This window comes from Thunnus thynnus, chromosome 10 (genome assembly GCF_963924715.1).
Source record: "Thunnus thynnus chromosome 10, fThuThy2.1, whole genome shotgun sequence".
NCBI classification, from domain to species: domain Eukaryota; kingdom Metazoa; phylum Chordata; class Actinopteri; order Scombriformes; family Scombridae; genus Thunnus; species Thunnus thynnus.
In genome coordinates this window covers 18,327,747-18,341,139 of record NC_089526.1, presented here as the reverse complement: position 1 = coordinate 18,341,139, position 13,393 = coordinate 18,327,747, and the positions used below count along the sequence as shown (strand labels likewise).

Genomic DNA, 13,393 nt, shown 5'->3' with positions numbered 1-13,393 from the left:
CCAGAGTCCAAAATAAAAAGATCGGCTCTGCACAGAGAAGAGTCCCCCATGTAAAGTTTATTATTTATGGAGTTTAGGAACCTCAAACAAATTAATTTATGAGCTACTACGCTATTTGTCCTCAACATTTTATAAGTGATTTTCCCACTCTTGATGACACTACTCACACGGCTGTAGGAAGCAGGATCTATTTTGAGCTCTCCCAACCAATAACACAGCGAACTGAAATCAAACACTTTTTCCAACAAAAGGCGGTGTAGCATTACAGCTGTGGCACAAGGGGCAATGTAAAGGAGGCCACAAGGACAGGAAGCAGGCAGGGACCCAGCTGTTGGCCCAAGCCAAGTGAAAATCCCTGACCTATAGGCAGGAATGGTTGGCACGCAGGGTACTGTGCTCATGGCAGGGGACACACACACTACTGCACATGCAAAACAATCATTTAACACACACAAATAGGGTATGCAAAAGTGCTTTGTGCCACTGTTGTTTAGACAAACTACTGTGGAACACCTGTACAAAATTACTATTTTTGCATACTCATTGATTTCTTTGGTTAAAAAATGAAATAAAAAGTGAGGGTCATTGAAAGGGGGGCTGATTAGACACTAAACAGAATCAGTTTAGTCACCTGAGTTAAGTAGTAAATACATACAAATACATATTCAGTCTGCCTCTATATACTCATGACATAACATGCACACAACACAAGAAAGATTGGACACAAACTAAGACAACTTAATTATATTTATTAAGTAAAAATCAGATAGCATCTTATATACATTCATAGAAAAAAATCAAATCAAATGTTTTCAATATTACAATAGCATATTCTCAGGATTAATATTGAAATTCATCTGCAACAGGAAATCAGCCTATTGCACATCGCTGATGTAAAGCTGCTGCAAATGACTTATTTATTGTACAAGAATGTGCTGTAAGCATTCCTGAAAACTCAAAACAATACTTGGAATAAAAGGTAAAAAATACTACGTGGTATGTCTTGGTAAAAAAGCCCTATGAGGATGTTCCTGCTTTGTTCGAATGGCTCAGTGAAATCTATGGCCAAACTTTAACCTGGCCTGGGAAGTGGAGTCCTACCACTCATTTTTAAATTTTTGAAGAGACATCATAAAATATTAAGTACGGCTGGTAACAACACTCAAGTATATGTAGAACAGTGCATGGATGAGATGGTGAAAAATGCTGAGATCTGTAGAGGAGACAGTTACACTTGCTGTTCATTATCAGTACACAGATGAAGGAGAAGCAATGGGTTATAACTTTCAGAATCAATCCTCTTTAGGATTAATAATTAAGTCGGTTAATTCAAGGCCTTGGCCCATGTTACTTAACCATGCAATCAAACATGCTCTATGGATACAAATACCCAAACATACACACACATGAAAGTTGGACTGAAATGACCCCAATGACATTAATGAGAACTTTATAACTTAAGACATAATAAATAGACATTGTGAAAATGCATACTATGCATAGGTTTGTGCAGAAGATGTCCACATAAATATTCAGCAGTTGTCAGTACTTTAACAGCCACACTGTATTGTTCAATTTTCCTGTGTTGTGGTACTGTAGGCAGCATAGGCTAAAGCCATTCATATGACACTTCCTTTTTGGTCCCATTGAAAGTCAATGATGTAAAACAAAACAATACATTGTCAAACTGCAGAATTGAGATTCAAATTTCAAGGAATGAAACAAACAAAACAAAATAAGCGACATTGATCATAATCTTCACTTAACTTTAACAGTCAGTGCAAGATAAAGGGTTTGCTTGTTATACTAAAAGTTAGCCTGGTATGCAAATCCATCACCTGCTTAGGGCAAGAGACTAGGCCATGTAACAATCTGACATTGTTTTTGTCAAAATAGTGCTTTGTGTCAGTTGCAAGTGTGTCCCTATTTAATGAATCAGAAGAAACGGGACAGTTCTGATTAAAAATTACTTTGCATTCTAATCAGTTCAAGAGGGACAACAAATCATCTCTCAGGGAAATTACTAGAGCCAAATACTCTGTGGTTACCTTAAAACACATACAATACATAAAAATCCACAAGACAGCGACAAAATGTGCACCAGAAACAAATGTTACCATGAGTCATTATGGTTGGAGTCTGCATAACAGGGCTTCATACCCCTAAAATGTCAATGGTCTTTTTAACAAAACCCAGAAACTACATTTCATTAAACCATAATGTATTAATTGTTAATGTTTGCTTTGCCCTTTTTGGGCTCCTAAATACAGACATTCATAACTTGTTCAAACCTAGACCCTCTACTGTCGTAGAGTTTAAGAACCACTGGAAACACGTCACACCGACACATGACATGCTCACACTATTTTGTACACAAGATGCACCCGGCATCTGGCACCTTCCTTCAGCAGCTCGCCGTTACTCTATCCCTTCATTCAGGTTTTTCTTTTTTGTCCTTCCATGACTGCCAATCATCTCTTTGTGCAAGTTTCACACCACCTCGTCAGACTCCAGGTTGTATTCTTCATACAGGGCATCAAGGATGGCCAGCTGCTTCTGCATAGCAGGCAGGTACACATCCAGGTCCCTGTGCATGCCGCTTTTGAAGCCGCTCTTCAGCTCGTCACCTTCTCTGGACACTAAAGCAGCAGCGAAACTTTGATAAGATGGGGCAGCTCTCAGTGCCAACTGTAGGAGAAAAAAAAAGTGGTCACACTAAGCATGTATGAAACTAACCCTAATCCTAAGATAAAAATACACACACAGCAAATACCCACAGCAAATACACCTCGCACAACCCATCCATGGTACTGTCGAAGAGTCTTTCCATAGGCATTGTCTGAGTGAAAGAAAAGACAGATCAGATAGTTCATCAGATGACAAGTAAATTGATTTGTGCGTGTCCGACTTTGCATTGTCAAGATCAAACTCACTGAGGGCACCCTGGATGTCTTGTTCTCCTGCGTTGATTTCTGACAAAAACTCCTTGAGGAACTTCAGGCCTCGCCTGAGCCACAGCAGGGCCTCAGTGGCAGAGTTGCGCACCTGGGTGACGTCTGCCTGCACTTCATGCAGCACGATGGACTGTAGTGTGGGAAAACTGTCGGGGTCTGACATCAGCTTCTGCTGAATTTTCTACAGGGATAAGGGACGAGTTGATATAGTAACACATATCTTAAAAAACATTCAGATCCTACTCTTCCACCTATTATTTTCTAATTTTTAACAACTAATGACAAAAAAGGGGAATTATACATTTTCACAGCTCAGTATATTCTAATAGGGCCAGTTCTTTTCTTAAAAAATTGCAGGATAGTTTTGAAGAGCTTAAATGACATGACACATCAGCGAATTTGTCACATTGTGACATGTTCAACACAAGATTCATAGCCACTTCTGTCAAACAACTTTGGCTCTAAATCAAATGATAATTTGTTGAAAAGTAAGTATTCTAACAGGTCCACTTACCTTGATATTTCCAACAAAATCCATTTTAACTGGTGCAAACACTGTGGACCCCAGCTTGTCTGAGAAGAAAAAAATCTATGATCATTTCTTTGTTCTTTATGAAGAGCAGATTTTCAGTTTTGTGTCTTATTTTAAAAGACTGCAATGTTGTGACTATTAATAGTCGATGATGAAAAATGCAGCTGCCCATGAGGTTTTTAAGCAATGATGAAGGAAATAACAAAACACTGTGTAACAAGTTAAGAGGAGAATTTAATCTCCTCACTGTAGATTTAACAATGATGGGGAAATAATATAGGCTTATGACACACTAGATTACCTAAAATCCTAAGTAATTCTGAAAGTATGATGCCTGACAAAGATTAAAGATTTCAAAGATTGGTTTTGCATTGCAGCCATCAAAAGCTCACACTACATGTTTACATAAGTAAAACATATCGCACACAGTTATCACAGGTATCTGGATCTGTGTCAAGATATGATGGGAAAGACTGTCATCAACATGGGCTGCAAAGTTTTGAACACAAAGCAAGGTGAGCAGGCTTAATCTTTTATATTGTAGATATTCCTAAATTCTTTTTTGATTAATTTAACTTTTTGACAGAACACTTACTCTCAATATGTTCAGGACCCATGTAGAGAAATAGGCTAATACCTGGCCAGTTTATATGTGTGAAAATAAACCCTTAAAGCTGGAGTATGAGACTTTTGTCTCCCCCTTCTGGCAAGAAGAGTAATTAAAAAACACTGTCCACACATGCTTATGTCACAGGCTCTGCCGTAGCCTTCTCCGTCGCTACTGCCGCGGCTGTAAAACAGTGGAGAAATTGTTTTGTGCGTCACACAACCCCTGCGAAATGACTTGTTTCACTATCAGAATTTGATCCATTCGGTCTGATAACATTTGGAAAGTCTACAAGAGCCGCACGATTAAATTATTCCCCATTAAAGTTAGCAGAGAGCTAACCAGAAGTTAGCCAGCTCAGCCAGCAGAAGTCCCTTGTGTGCGTGCTCTGTCCATAGAGCACGTGCAGTATGCATTCATCCAGCCAGCGCAGGAATGTCAAACCTGCCACCAGATTAAAAACTCTGGTATACTGTGAAATTCAGAGAGTTCACACAATGCTGACTAAGCATTGTGTGAACTCGTTTGGCAAGGACATTAATGTAACAAACGTTCATTTATATGTTAAAGTTCCATACTGCAGGCATAAAATAAAAAACCTTCCCAGCTGACTTGGCTTAAAGGAGACCTATTATGCTCATTTCCAGTTCTATATTTTTATTTTTGGACACAACGAGAAAACTGTGAACATGATTCACAGTTCAAAATACTCCTTATTTATCTTATACTGGCCCTTTATGCAGCTCCTCAGTTCAGCCTCTGTCTCTAACAGGCAGTCTTAGCTCCTGTCTCTTTAAGGCCCCCCTCTCTATGAGTCCACTCTGTTCTGATCAGTCAGCTTTCCGGAAACCTCCCAAGGGGCAGCCGTATCAGAGTCGTGTTAAGTTACCAGCGATGCAAACCCAACATTTCCTGCTTTACTGCTTCAAATTAAAAGCTTTTAAATCATTAAATAACTTTCATTATGAAGAATTTATAGGAAATGAAACATGTTCCTCACTGAATTAGCAGAGCTTCGTTAGCGGCGCTAAAAACCATTCGTCACAACAACATATGGAGATATTTAGCTCTTTGTTCAGCAGATCAGTTAGAAATAACGCAGGGAGGAATAGTACAAGCGATAATGATGTTTGATGACGAGCTGCAGACGACCAGCACACCTCCAACAGGTTAACTACTTATTTTACTTTGCCCTGCTGTGTCATAGAGTCAAGCCTCAGCGTCATTACCCCCAAAACAATGGAAAAACGCCATTATGTTAGTGGCGTGGAACAGTGAACTTGCGCGCTGTGCATGGAGCAGATGACCATATAAAGAAATCTGTCATGAGCAAACATCGGCTTGGGCTGAAAGTAGAAAAAACTGTTAGAAACCGAGCGTTCAGAGCAGTCCGAAGCTGGTGCTTTTTGCTCACAAGGATTACTTTTACATAGGTTTACCTCATTATTTGACACTTTGGCCACCTTTAATATGAACATCTGATATAGTAACATTATACATATGACTGAAAATAAGGAAAAGCATAATGGATTCCATTTAAACTGCTCTGCTTAAGCTCTAGCGTGTCATTGGTTTGCATCACTTGTCTATCATTACTTTTTTTGTGAATGGACTGACAATTCCTGCAAAAATTGGTAACAAAAGGCATGACATTACACTGACTGAACTGATTGAGTTACCATCTGCATGGACATGTAGTACTCTGTAAATGTGCAGTACAGATGGACAGACAGACAGACAGACAGACAGACACACAGACACACACACACACACACACAAGCCACAGTCACAATGATTGAAATCGAAATTCAAAATTTCGTCATACAATTGAGCCATAAAGAATAAACAAAAGCACTGAAAAAATACAAGTGCAGAAGGAAAAGGAAGAAAAAGAAAACAAGTTTATGAAGCCAAGATAGAAAGCTATCACCTCATCAATGGCAGACCACGTGAGTAACAGAACATGCAGAAATGACAGAAAAAGGAAAGAAAGTTTCAGAATAGTTTCAGGTTTCCTTATTAAAGTTGATGAGGACAGGTATCATGAGAAAAACGAACAGAGTGGCAGATTGAGATGAGGAGAGACTGAAAGTGACTGGCCTACCTAATACAGGCACTATTGCATAGCATGAGTCCAAAAACTCTTGTGTGGGGATACCATTGTCGTCGTCCAGTCTTAAATCACTAAATCTAAAAAAAAGTGAAACAGATTCAAACAGAAGAATACTGTGTATTAGAGGGATGTACACCATTTCAACTTTTATTTGATCAAATCAAACAGAAAAAAGAAAAGGGTACAAACATCAAAACCAAGCCAGAGAAATGATTCACACAGAGTGTCATGCACTTCTATGCCTGACAATACCTGAGACTATTCTGCTACTTTAGTGTACAACTTAACAGACTGCTGTTAACGTTCTAAAACTGTCCCGTCAATTTTTAAAAAAACAGCTGCAAAAATTAGTCCTCATCTTGCAGTTGAATACTGGTTAAAAGAGACAATAATTTCCTCCATTATAATAATACTATTTTCCTCAAAACTGAATATTACAGTACTGATCATTCGCACGCTAGTCGTTTGTTCAGTAACACTCTCAAACAGAAAGTACACTTTTAACATACAGAGTGAAATGTTAACAAGAAAGTTTTACAAACCCAAAATATCAGATGAGGGCCTCTCTGTGTCATGTGATCAAGAGAGAACACACTAATATAAAACACTTATCATGACATCTTGAAATGGATTCAGTTAAAATGTTTAAAACCTACTATTAGTCATTTATTCTGTGCAACATGGGTACAGTTCATATAAATTTTCACAACGTAAGTAACTGTGCAGTATAGTCAAAAAGATGCAGCAGAAGTGCAGTGCCTCAAGGACACAATTACTACATATAGCTTAGATTGGTTTGTCCTAATACTTTACTGGTGAAATATCACAGCTGATCATTCAGGAACTAATGTATCCTAAAGGATGTGGCCTTCCTGAGTAGCATTTTCATACCTGTGACTCATTGTGCTGAAGAAAGTTTCCACCTGCTCTGTGTCTTCTGGCTCTGTTGAATCTCTGGACGTCTCTCCTTCATGCTGAACCTCGTCTTGCTCATATTGCTCATCTTGCTCATCTTGCTCGTCTTGGTCTGGAACAGCTTCCTGTTGCTGCTGGGGCTGGACAGCGTTCTCTTCTTCGCTATTGTTGCCGTGCTCTTCACTTTGGTCCACTTTGTGCTTCTGCTCTTGTTTTGTGTCCTTTTGATCATCAGTGTCGTTCTCCTCATCCCCCTCTGCCGGTTGGTCGTAGTGTTTAGTCTCAGAGGTATTCTGGGTAGTGTGTAGGGAAGGATCAACCTGCTCCTCCTGGATTGAGCTGTTGCCATTGGCTGCATCAATGTCTGTATGATACAGCAGACAGAGACATGTACAATACAAGTTAACAGATAAATGGCCCAGGTTGAGCCAGTGTCACTTTTCATCAGACTGGGTGTAGCAAATTGTGAAAGCAGCACTTTGGTGACTACACAACTATCAATGTAGACTCATTGTCTTTAATTGCTGGCAGGATACACTGACTCAAACCTCAAGCTCATCCTTTATTTTGTGGTTCAGTGAAATTGTACGACAAACTGACCTCTGCTCTGACCTCTGGGTCATAGTTGGGTGTGGCAAAATGTGATTGGTTTCACTTGTGACCACACCCAGCAGTGATTTAATGTTGTACAACACTGCATTGTGAAATGTTGACATAATGTTGTCATATTTTTCAGGACTATTTCTGGGGTTTTATTGACACATACAGAAAACAGTGGATAACATTTTAATCACAAACAGACAAAGTGTCATTAAAAATGTCCTACAACTCTGAGCTTATTATTTTGAGTTGATATTGCCTTTTCCTTGAAAGTACTGTAAAAATATTGAGTTAAGAGTCCCTTTGGAATAATCTGCATTTTAATTGTCTTCTCCCAATTTGTTATTCCTGTAGATTTAATAAGGCAAATCAATACAGGATAATAGCGTTTACCTGAATCTACCTCATTAGCACAGTTCAGGAAATGATAGCGACACCTTCCAACAGCTAATGTTAGGTTGGAGGGTTGGTATGAGAGGAGTAGTATGCCAGAAGTGCGTTCACAAATTGATTGACAGTCGTGAGTTTCCACCCCTCACTTTGGCCTCCTTTGATTGGTTAGAAAGTGAGGCTCGCTTAAAAATTGAAAAGGTAATATCTCTGTACTGCTGCCGGTCTGTTCAATGAGTCTGGGTCATGACAACATTTATGACACCTCTCCATATTATGCTTTGGGGCATATTTCAACTAAAAAAAAACATTTACTGTAGCAAGTTTCCCTTAAACTATGTTTTTCAATGTGTAGTCATTTAAATACTGTATTTATAATGGTATAGTATATAATCCATAACAGGTTGGAAAAGACTGGACTTATTTCCCATCGCCAGCAGCAGCTGCCCCTGTATAACGGCTTTGGTACTGCTAAGGGAAATGCAATAACGTAACTGGACATCCATCACTGTCCACTCACTAAAAGGAAATAATCTATCCACATCAGTTCAGATGATACACACACAACAACCAGGCCCCATTTGTGCGGTGTGGTCGTCCCTTTATGGAACGCAGTAATGGTTTTCAGTTCAGGGAACTGTGTAGCATGTAAAGTAAGTGGTTGGGACACCTGACTTACCTGATGGGGAGGGATGGTGTTCCGGTCTGTCTGGTTCATCTGGCCCCTCTGCTCCAGAGTCTAGGCTCTGGTTGTCATGTGCAATTGCTTCTCCTGTGGTTTCAGACAAATCTCTCCATCTAGAATACATTTGAGTGTACAATGTTAATTCTAAAACTTTGGATACACATGTTTTGGGCAAATCTTATAGGGAACTTCGCCTAATGCCACAGAAATGTAACATAAATTAAGAACACATTAATTACAGAGTGTCATCATATCAGCAGTAAACTTCTGCAAGGGTATTTAATTTGTGTCTCACTTTGCAAAGTGCTACTTTGACAATTAATGATCAATACAGAGGCAGTAAGACAACATAATTATATAACAGCACAAAATACCTACTTTTCTCCAAGGTTCTGATTTAACTGATTGACAGGTTTAATCTGTTGAAGAAAAAAAGACATCAGAGGATTAGAACAATCCAAGACTTGTTATATTATAAATTGTTATTGCATTATCTAATCAGAAACAGAGGAGTTGAGAGAAATGTACCTTCTGAGGTTTAATGGCTGCTACTGGGGGAGATCCTGGTGGACTCTGTGTTGCCATATCCGTACTGAAAGTACGATTCGCTATCTGCATGCATTCCTCTAGAGTCTTAAGGAAAGTGGTGCATGTAGATTTCACCATGTTTCCAGTGTCTATGCCTGTCTGAAAAGGGCACACAAACATACACATTTGCTAACACTGACACATATCCCAATTGGTCTGACAGCTGAAACCACTGTTGTGCAAAAGCAAAGAGAAAGATCAGAGTGTAGTTGAATAGTGTGCTAAAATCTACAAAGTCAAGCTTTTTTAAAAACGTACTTGTGTTAACATTTGCTGCCTGACAGTAAATGTCTGGTCTATTTGCCAGGGTAAGCACACAGCAATTTGATGTCTCTGTAGTTGCAAATAGGCTACCCTGTACTGCAGTTTCACACCAACAGCAGCTTCTCTTATTTCATCAGCTCATCCGAACCTTAACCTTACCTCCGCTGTGTCTCCTAGCTCATCATTCTCCTTGATCTTGTTTACTTGTTGGAGAAGAAGGTCACAGTACAATCTGAGTTCTGACATCTTAGTTTTCAGCGCCTCTGTGTTCTCCTGGAGTTCTGTAATAGAAATACATACAAACAACCAATTAGACAAAGTTTGGAAAGCTCTGCAAAGATTACTTTATAGAAAATAGTAGCTATATAAGTGAACTCTCTACTATGTCAGATTTGGATGTAATGGCATCCATTTACCTTTTTCTCTCTTAGTTCGGTTGTCTGTAAGGCAAGCTTTGGCTGTTCCCAGTGCCACCAGCCATTTTTGCCTCTCTGCTGCATTAATGGCTCTGAGGTAAAAGTACTGCTCTCCAGGTATGGTCAGGTCCACTCGTGTCGAGTCAGAGGAATGAACTAAAACACAGCAGCAGACAAGGAGAGATGCTTGTCAGGACTACATGTGTTTTTTTCCAAAAGGTACTAGAATATTAAAGATTTGCACCACGAAACATAGCACAAAGAATAAAGTGGGTTATACCGACCTTGTATTTCACAAACTGAAATTTTAATGCTGCCCTTGCAACCTTTCCAGGCATCTTCTTGAGAGTCATAGTAAGACAAAGTTCCTCCATCTAGCACAAACCAACGAGGTTGCCAACCTGAAAAGGATATTTAAAAATGTAGATAATCGCTATAACCTTTAATACATGACTTTGTTTCTCAATACTGTAAATTTGTTTACAAGTTAGTCAGCTTCATGAACTTGGAGAGACTTACGCTATATTAGCAACAACTAATCAGTCGTTAAATCAGATTATAATGACAGATGGTGGGAACTAGCAGATTTAGCTAGCGCTACGTATTAATACTTCATGAATAAGGTTAATTTTCAATTCGTTATTTAGCTAGGAGAGTAAATGAGATGTTAGTTCATTTGTAGCGGTGCATAAACTCCAATAGACGAAAGCTGCTGTTAGCTCAACACAAGTGTGCTATCTATGACGTTGTCATGCTAGCTAGCTGCCTCAAAAACGAGAGCTATAACCGAAATCATTTAACGATTGTGGGAATAACGTACCGCTTATGTAATTGGTCCACTTATACAGCATTCCCTCCATTGTTTAATTAAGTGTTTTTGCCGTTCATTACTCGTTTATCATAGCCAGATATGATGCACAGCTGATTCCAGCGACTCCATCGGGCCCCGAGTGTGATGTGTAGAGTAACGTCTACCGTTTACATTCCAGCTACGTAGATAAAAGTGTGTAAAGTTTTTCGTGAATCGCGAGAGCAGCTAACGAGGTCCCGCCCACTTACGTCAGGAGGAATTAAGTATTGTGGGTGTGGATTGCGGTGATTGACTGATAGATAAACCAATGAAATAAGAGAACACCAATAGGAGGCGGGGCTTAAATGAATCTATCCAATTATAGAGGGAGGAGGGCACATAGCTGAACAGTGGTTGCGTTCATTGCAGAAGTTGGCTGCCACGTAGTTGCCAATCCTGTTGCATTTATTTTGGCCACTGCTTTTTTTAGAGGATGGTTTAAATTGGCTTTTATAAGCAAATTTTGTGAATACGAGAACTATTGTTTATCAAAATGATCTTTTTTTCTATTTGTTCGATACTGCCATCGCTGTTTGCGTTTGCAACCGGGGGGAAACTACCTGAGCCAGAAGTCAAAATTGAAGTTATACAAAAACCTTTTATGTGTTACCGTAAGGCAAAATATGGAGATATGCTTCTTGTACATTACGAGGGATACTTGGAGAGTAATGGCACCATGTTTCATTCCAGGTAATGTGCAGCAAGAAACTAATAATGTTGCATGTATGGCTGTGCAATTTTGTCACAATCTTCCCTGTTAATGAAAAGTCACATTAGGGTCACTGCTTGTTATAGTTGTAAAAATCGATATATAGCTAATGGACTACACCATGCTGCAGCCCACACTTTATCACTGTCTGTGCCATTGTGCATTCAGAACTCAACATTAACACTTGACACCTCTTCTTAGAGTTAGGTGGCAAATAGTGGACCATTATTGTGCATATTTGTGATATCAAGTCTATGTGTACTGGACTTTTTTTTCCTCAAAGAACACTGTGATGGATCTTTGTGACTCTTGGCAGCCGCAAGCATGGGGATAAAAATCCAGTATGGTTCACACTTGGGATCCGAGAGGTGATCAAGGGCTGGGATAAGGGTCTGCAGAACATGTGCACAGGAGAGCACCGAAAACTGACTGTCCCTCCATCTCTGGCATATGGCAAGGAAGGAAAAGGTAAAATTTGTATTCCAGAAAGGGGAGGGTAATGTCTCTGTCTCTCTTCCATCATCACATACCTGTGTCTCTTTGATGATTTACATTTTTTCTTTGTTTACAGGCCAGATCCCTCCAGGCAGTACCCTAATTTTCGACATTGAGCTCATGGAGATCCGAAATGGTCCCAGGTCACATGAAACTTTCCGGGAGATGGATCTCAATGATGACTGGAAGCTCTCCAGACAGGAGGTGTGAAAGTCTTTTCAAGCTGCTGTATATATGCTGATATATATATATATATATATATATATATATATATATATATACATATATATATATATATATATATATATTGTATTGCTTTTTGTGAATGCCATTATTCTGTATGCACCACAGGTGAAAGAGTACTTAAAGAAGGAGTATGAGAAACATGGATACTCACCCAACGACACAGAACATGAAGCAATGATAGATGATATCTTCAAAAACGAGGATGAGGATGAAGATGGTTTCATATCAACCAGGGAATTCACCTACCAACATGATGAACTTTAAAGGAATGATTTCATCTGTTTTCAACTACCTACAATTTGTGTCAGTTGTGTCAGTTTGTGTCATTCATTTCCTCCAAAGCAGTGAATGACAATGACAGGTCAATTAGTTACTGGTCAGTTTTACATGGATCTTGTTTTCTAAACTGCTTTTTCAACAACATTGTCTTATTTATGATTTAACTTGGATATATTACCTCCGTTTTGTAAGATCCCTAATATATTCATGTCTCCATTCTACATGCACTGATAATGTCACCACAGATGTATTTAGACTACAGTATTGGAATATTTGGTCAGTCGATTTCATGAAATAAATGTTTTTTTTAAACAAATAGAACTTGTTAGTTATCTAAACAATTAATGTGGGTGTGGATTTTTTTCTGTGCATGTCTTCATTAATCACTAGAGGGCACTCTTGTCCTTGATACTGTATTTGTGTCATCTCCCTATCTCCCTCTTTCTGTTTCCACTGGCATCTCAAATGATTAAAATGAGAGTACAGTCACATACCATTTTTTGGAATTATGAGGAAGTTGCTATACAGTATGCGTGATAGGGGTTTAATCACTTGCAATGATGACTTTCAAAATATGAGAAATATTAAAACAGGCATGTTGTGCCTTGATTGAATTACATTTAAATTCTATCTTCATATTTTGCAGTTCACCCATAATTGCTTTCAGCAACAATAATTTTCCCTTAGTGATATCCTAAATATCCATTTTGCAGTGGAGAAATACTATCTAAAACAGAATCCACATGAATC

At 38.9% G+C, this 13,393-nt stretch overlaps 2 protein-coding genes across 2 annotated transcripts; one reads left to right on the top strand and one right to left on the bottom strand.

Annotated features, from left to right (window-relative positions):
• Positions 1 to 729: 729 nt before the first annotated feature.
• plekha8 (pleckstrin homology domain containing, family A (phosphoinositide binding specific) member 8) lies at positions 730 to 11,067 on the bottom strand. The gene is made up of 13 exons (XM_067601751.1): positions 10,885 to 11,067; positions 10,349 to 10,465; positions 10,065 to 10,220; positions 9,808 to 9,929; positions 9,325 to 9,483; positions 9,175 to 9,215; positions 8,791 to 8,909; positions 7,098 to 7,485; positions 6,198 to 6,283; positions 3,469 to 3,527; positions 2,934 to 3,135; positions 2,778 to 2,839; positions 730 to 2,688 (listed from the first exon to the last, which is right to left on the bottom strand). The coding sequence occupies exons 1-13, from the start codon at positions 10,922 to 10,924 to the stop codon at positions 2,491 to 2,493; spliced, it is 1,749 nt and encodes a 582-aa protein (XP_067457852.1). The 5' UTR covers positions 10,925 to 11,067; the 3' UTR covers positions 730 to 2,490.
• Positions 11,068 to 11,264: 197 nt separating this feature from the next.
• On the top strand, positions 11,265 to 12,989 carry fkbp14 (FKBP prolyl isomerase 14). The gene is made up of 4 exons (XM_067601755.1): positions 11,265 to 11,604; positions 11,940 to 12,091; positions 12,195 to 12,322; positions 12,470 to 12,989. The coding sequence occupies exons 1-4, from the start codon at positions 11,408 to 11,410 to the stop codon at positions 12,626 to 12,628; spliced, it is 636 nt and encodes a 211-aa protein (XP_067457856.1). The 5' UTR covers positions 11,265 to 11,407; the 3' UTR covers positions 12,629 to 12,989.
• Positions 12,990 to 13,393: the final 404 nt, after the last annotated feature.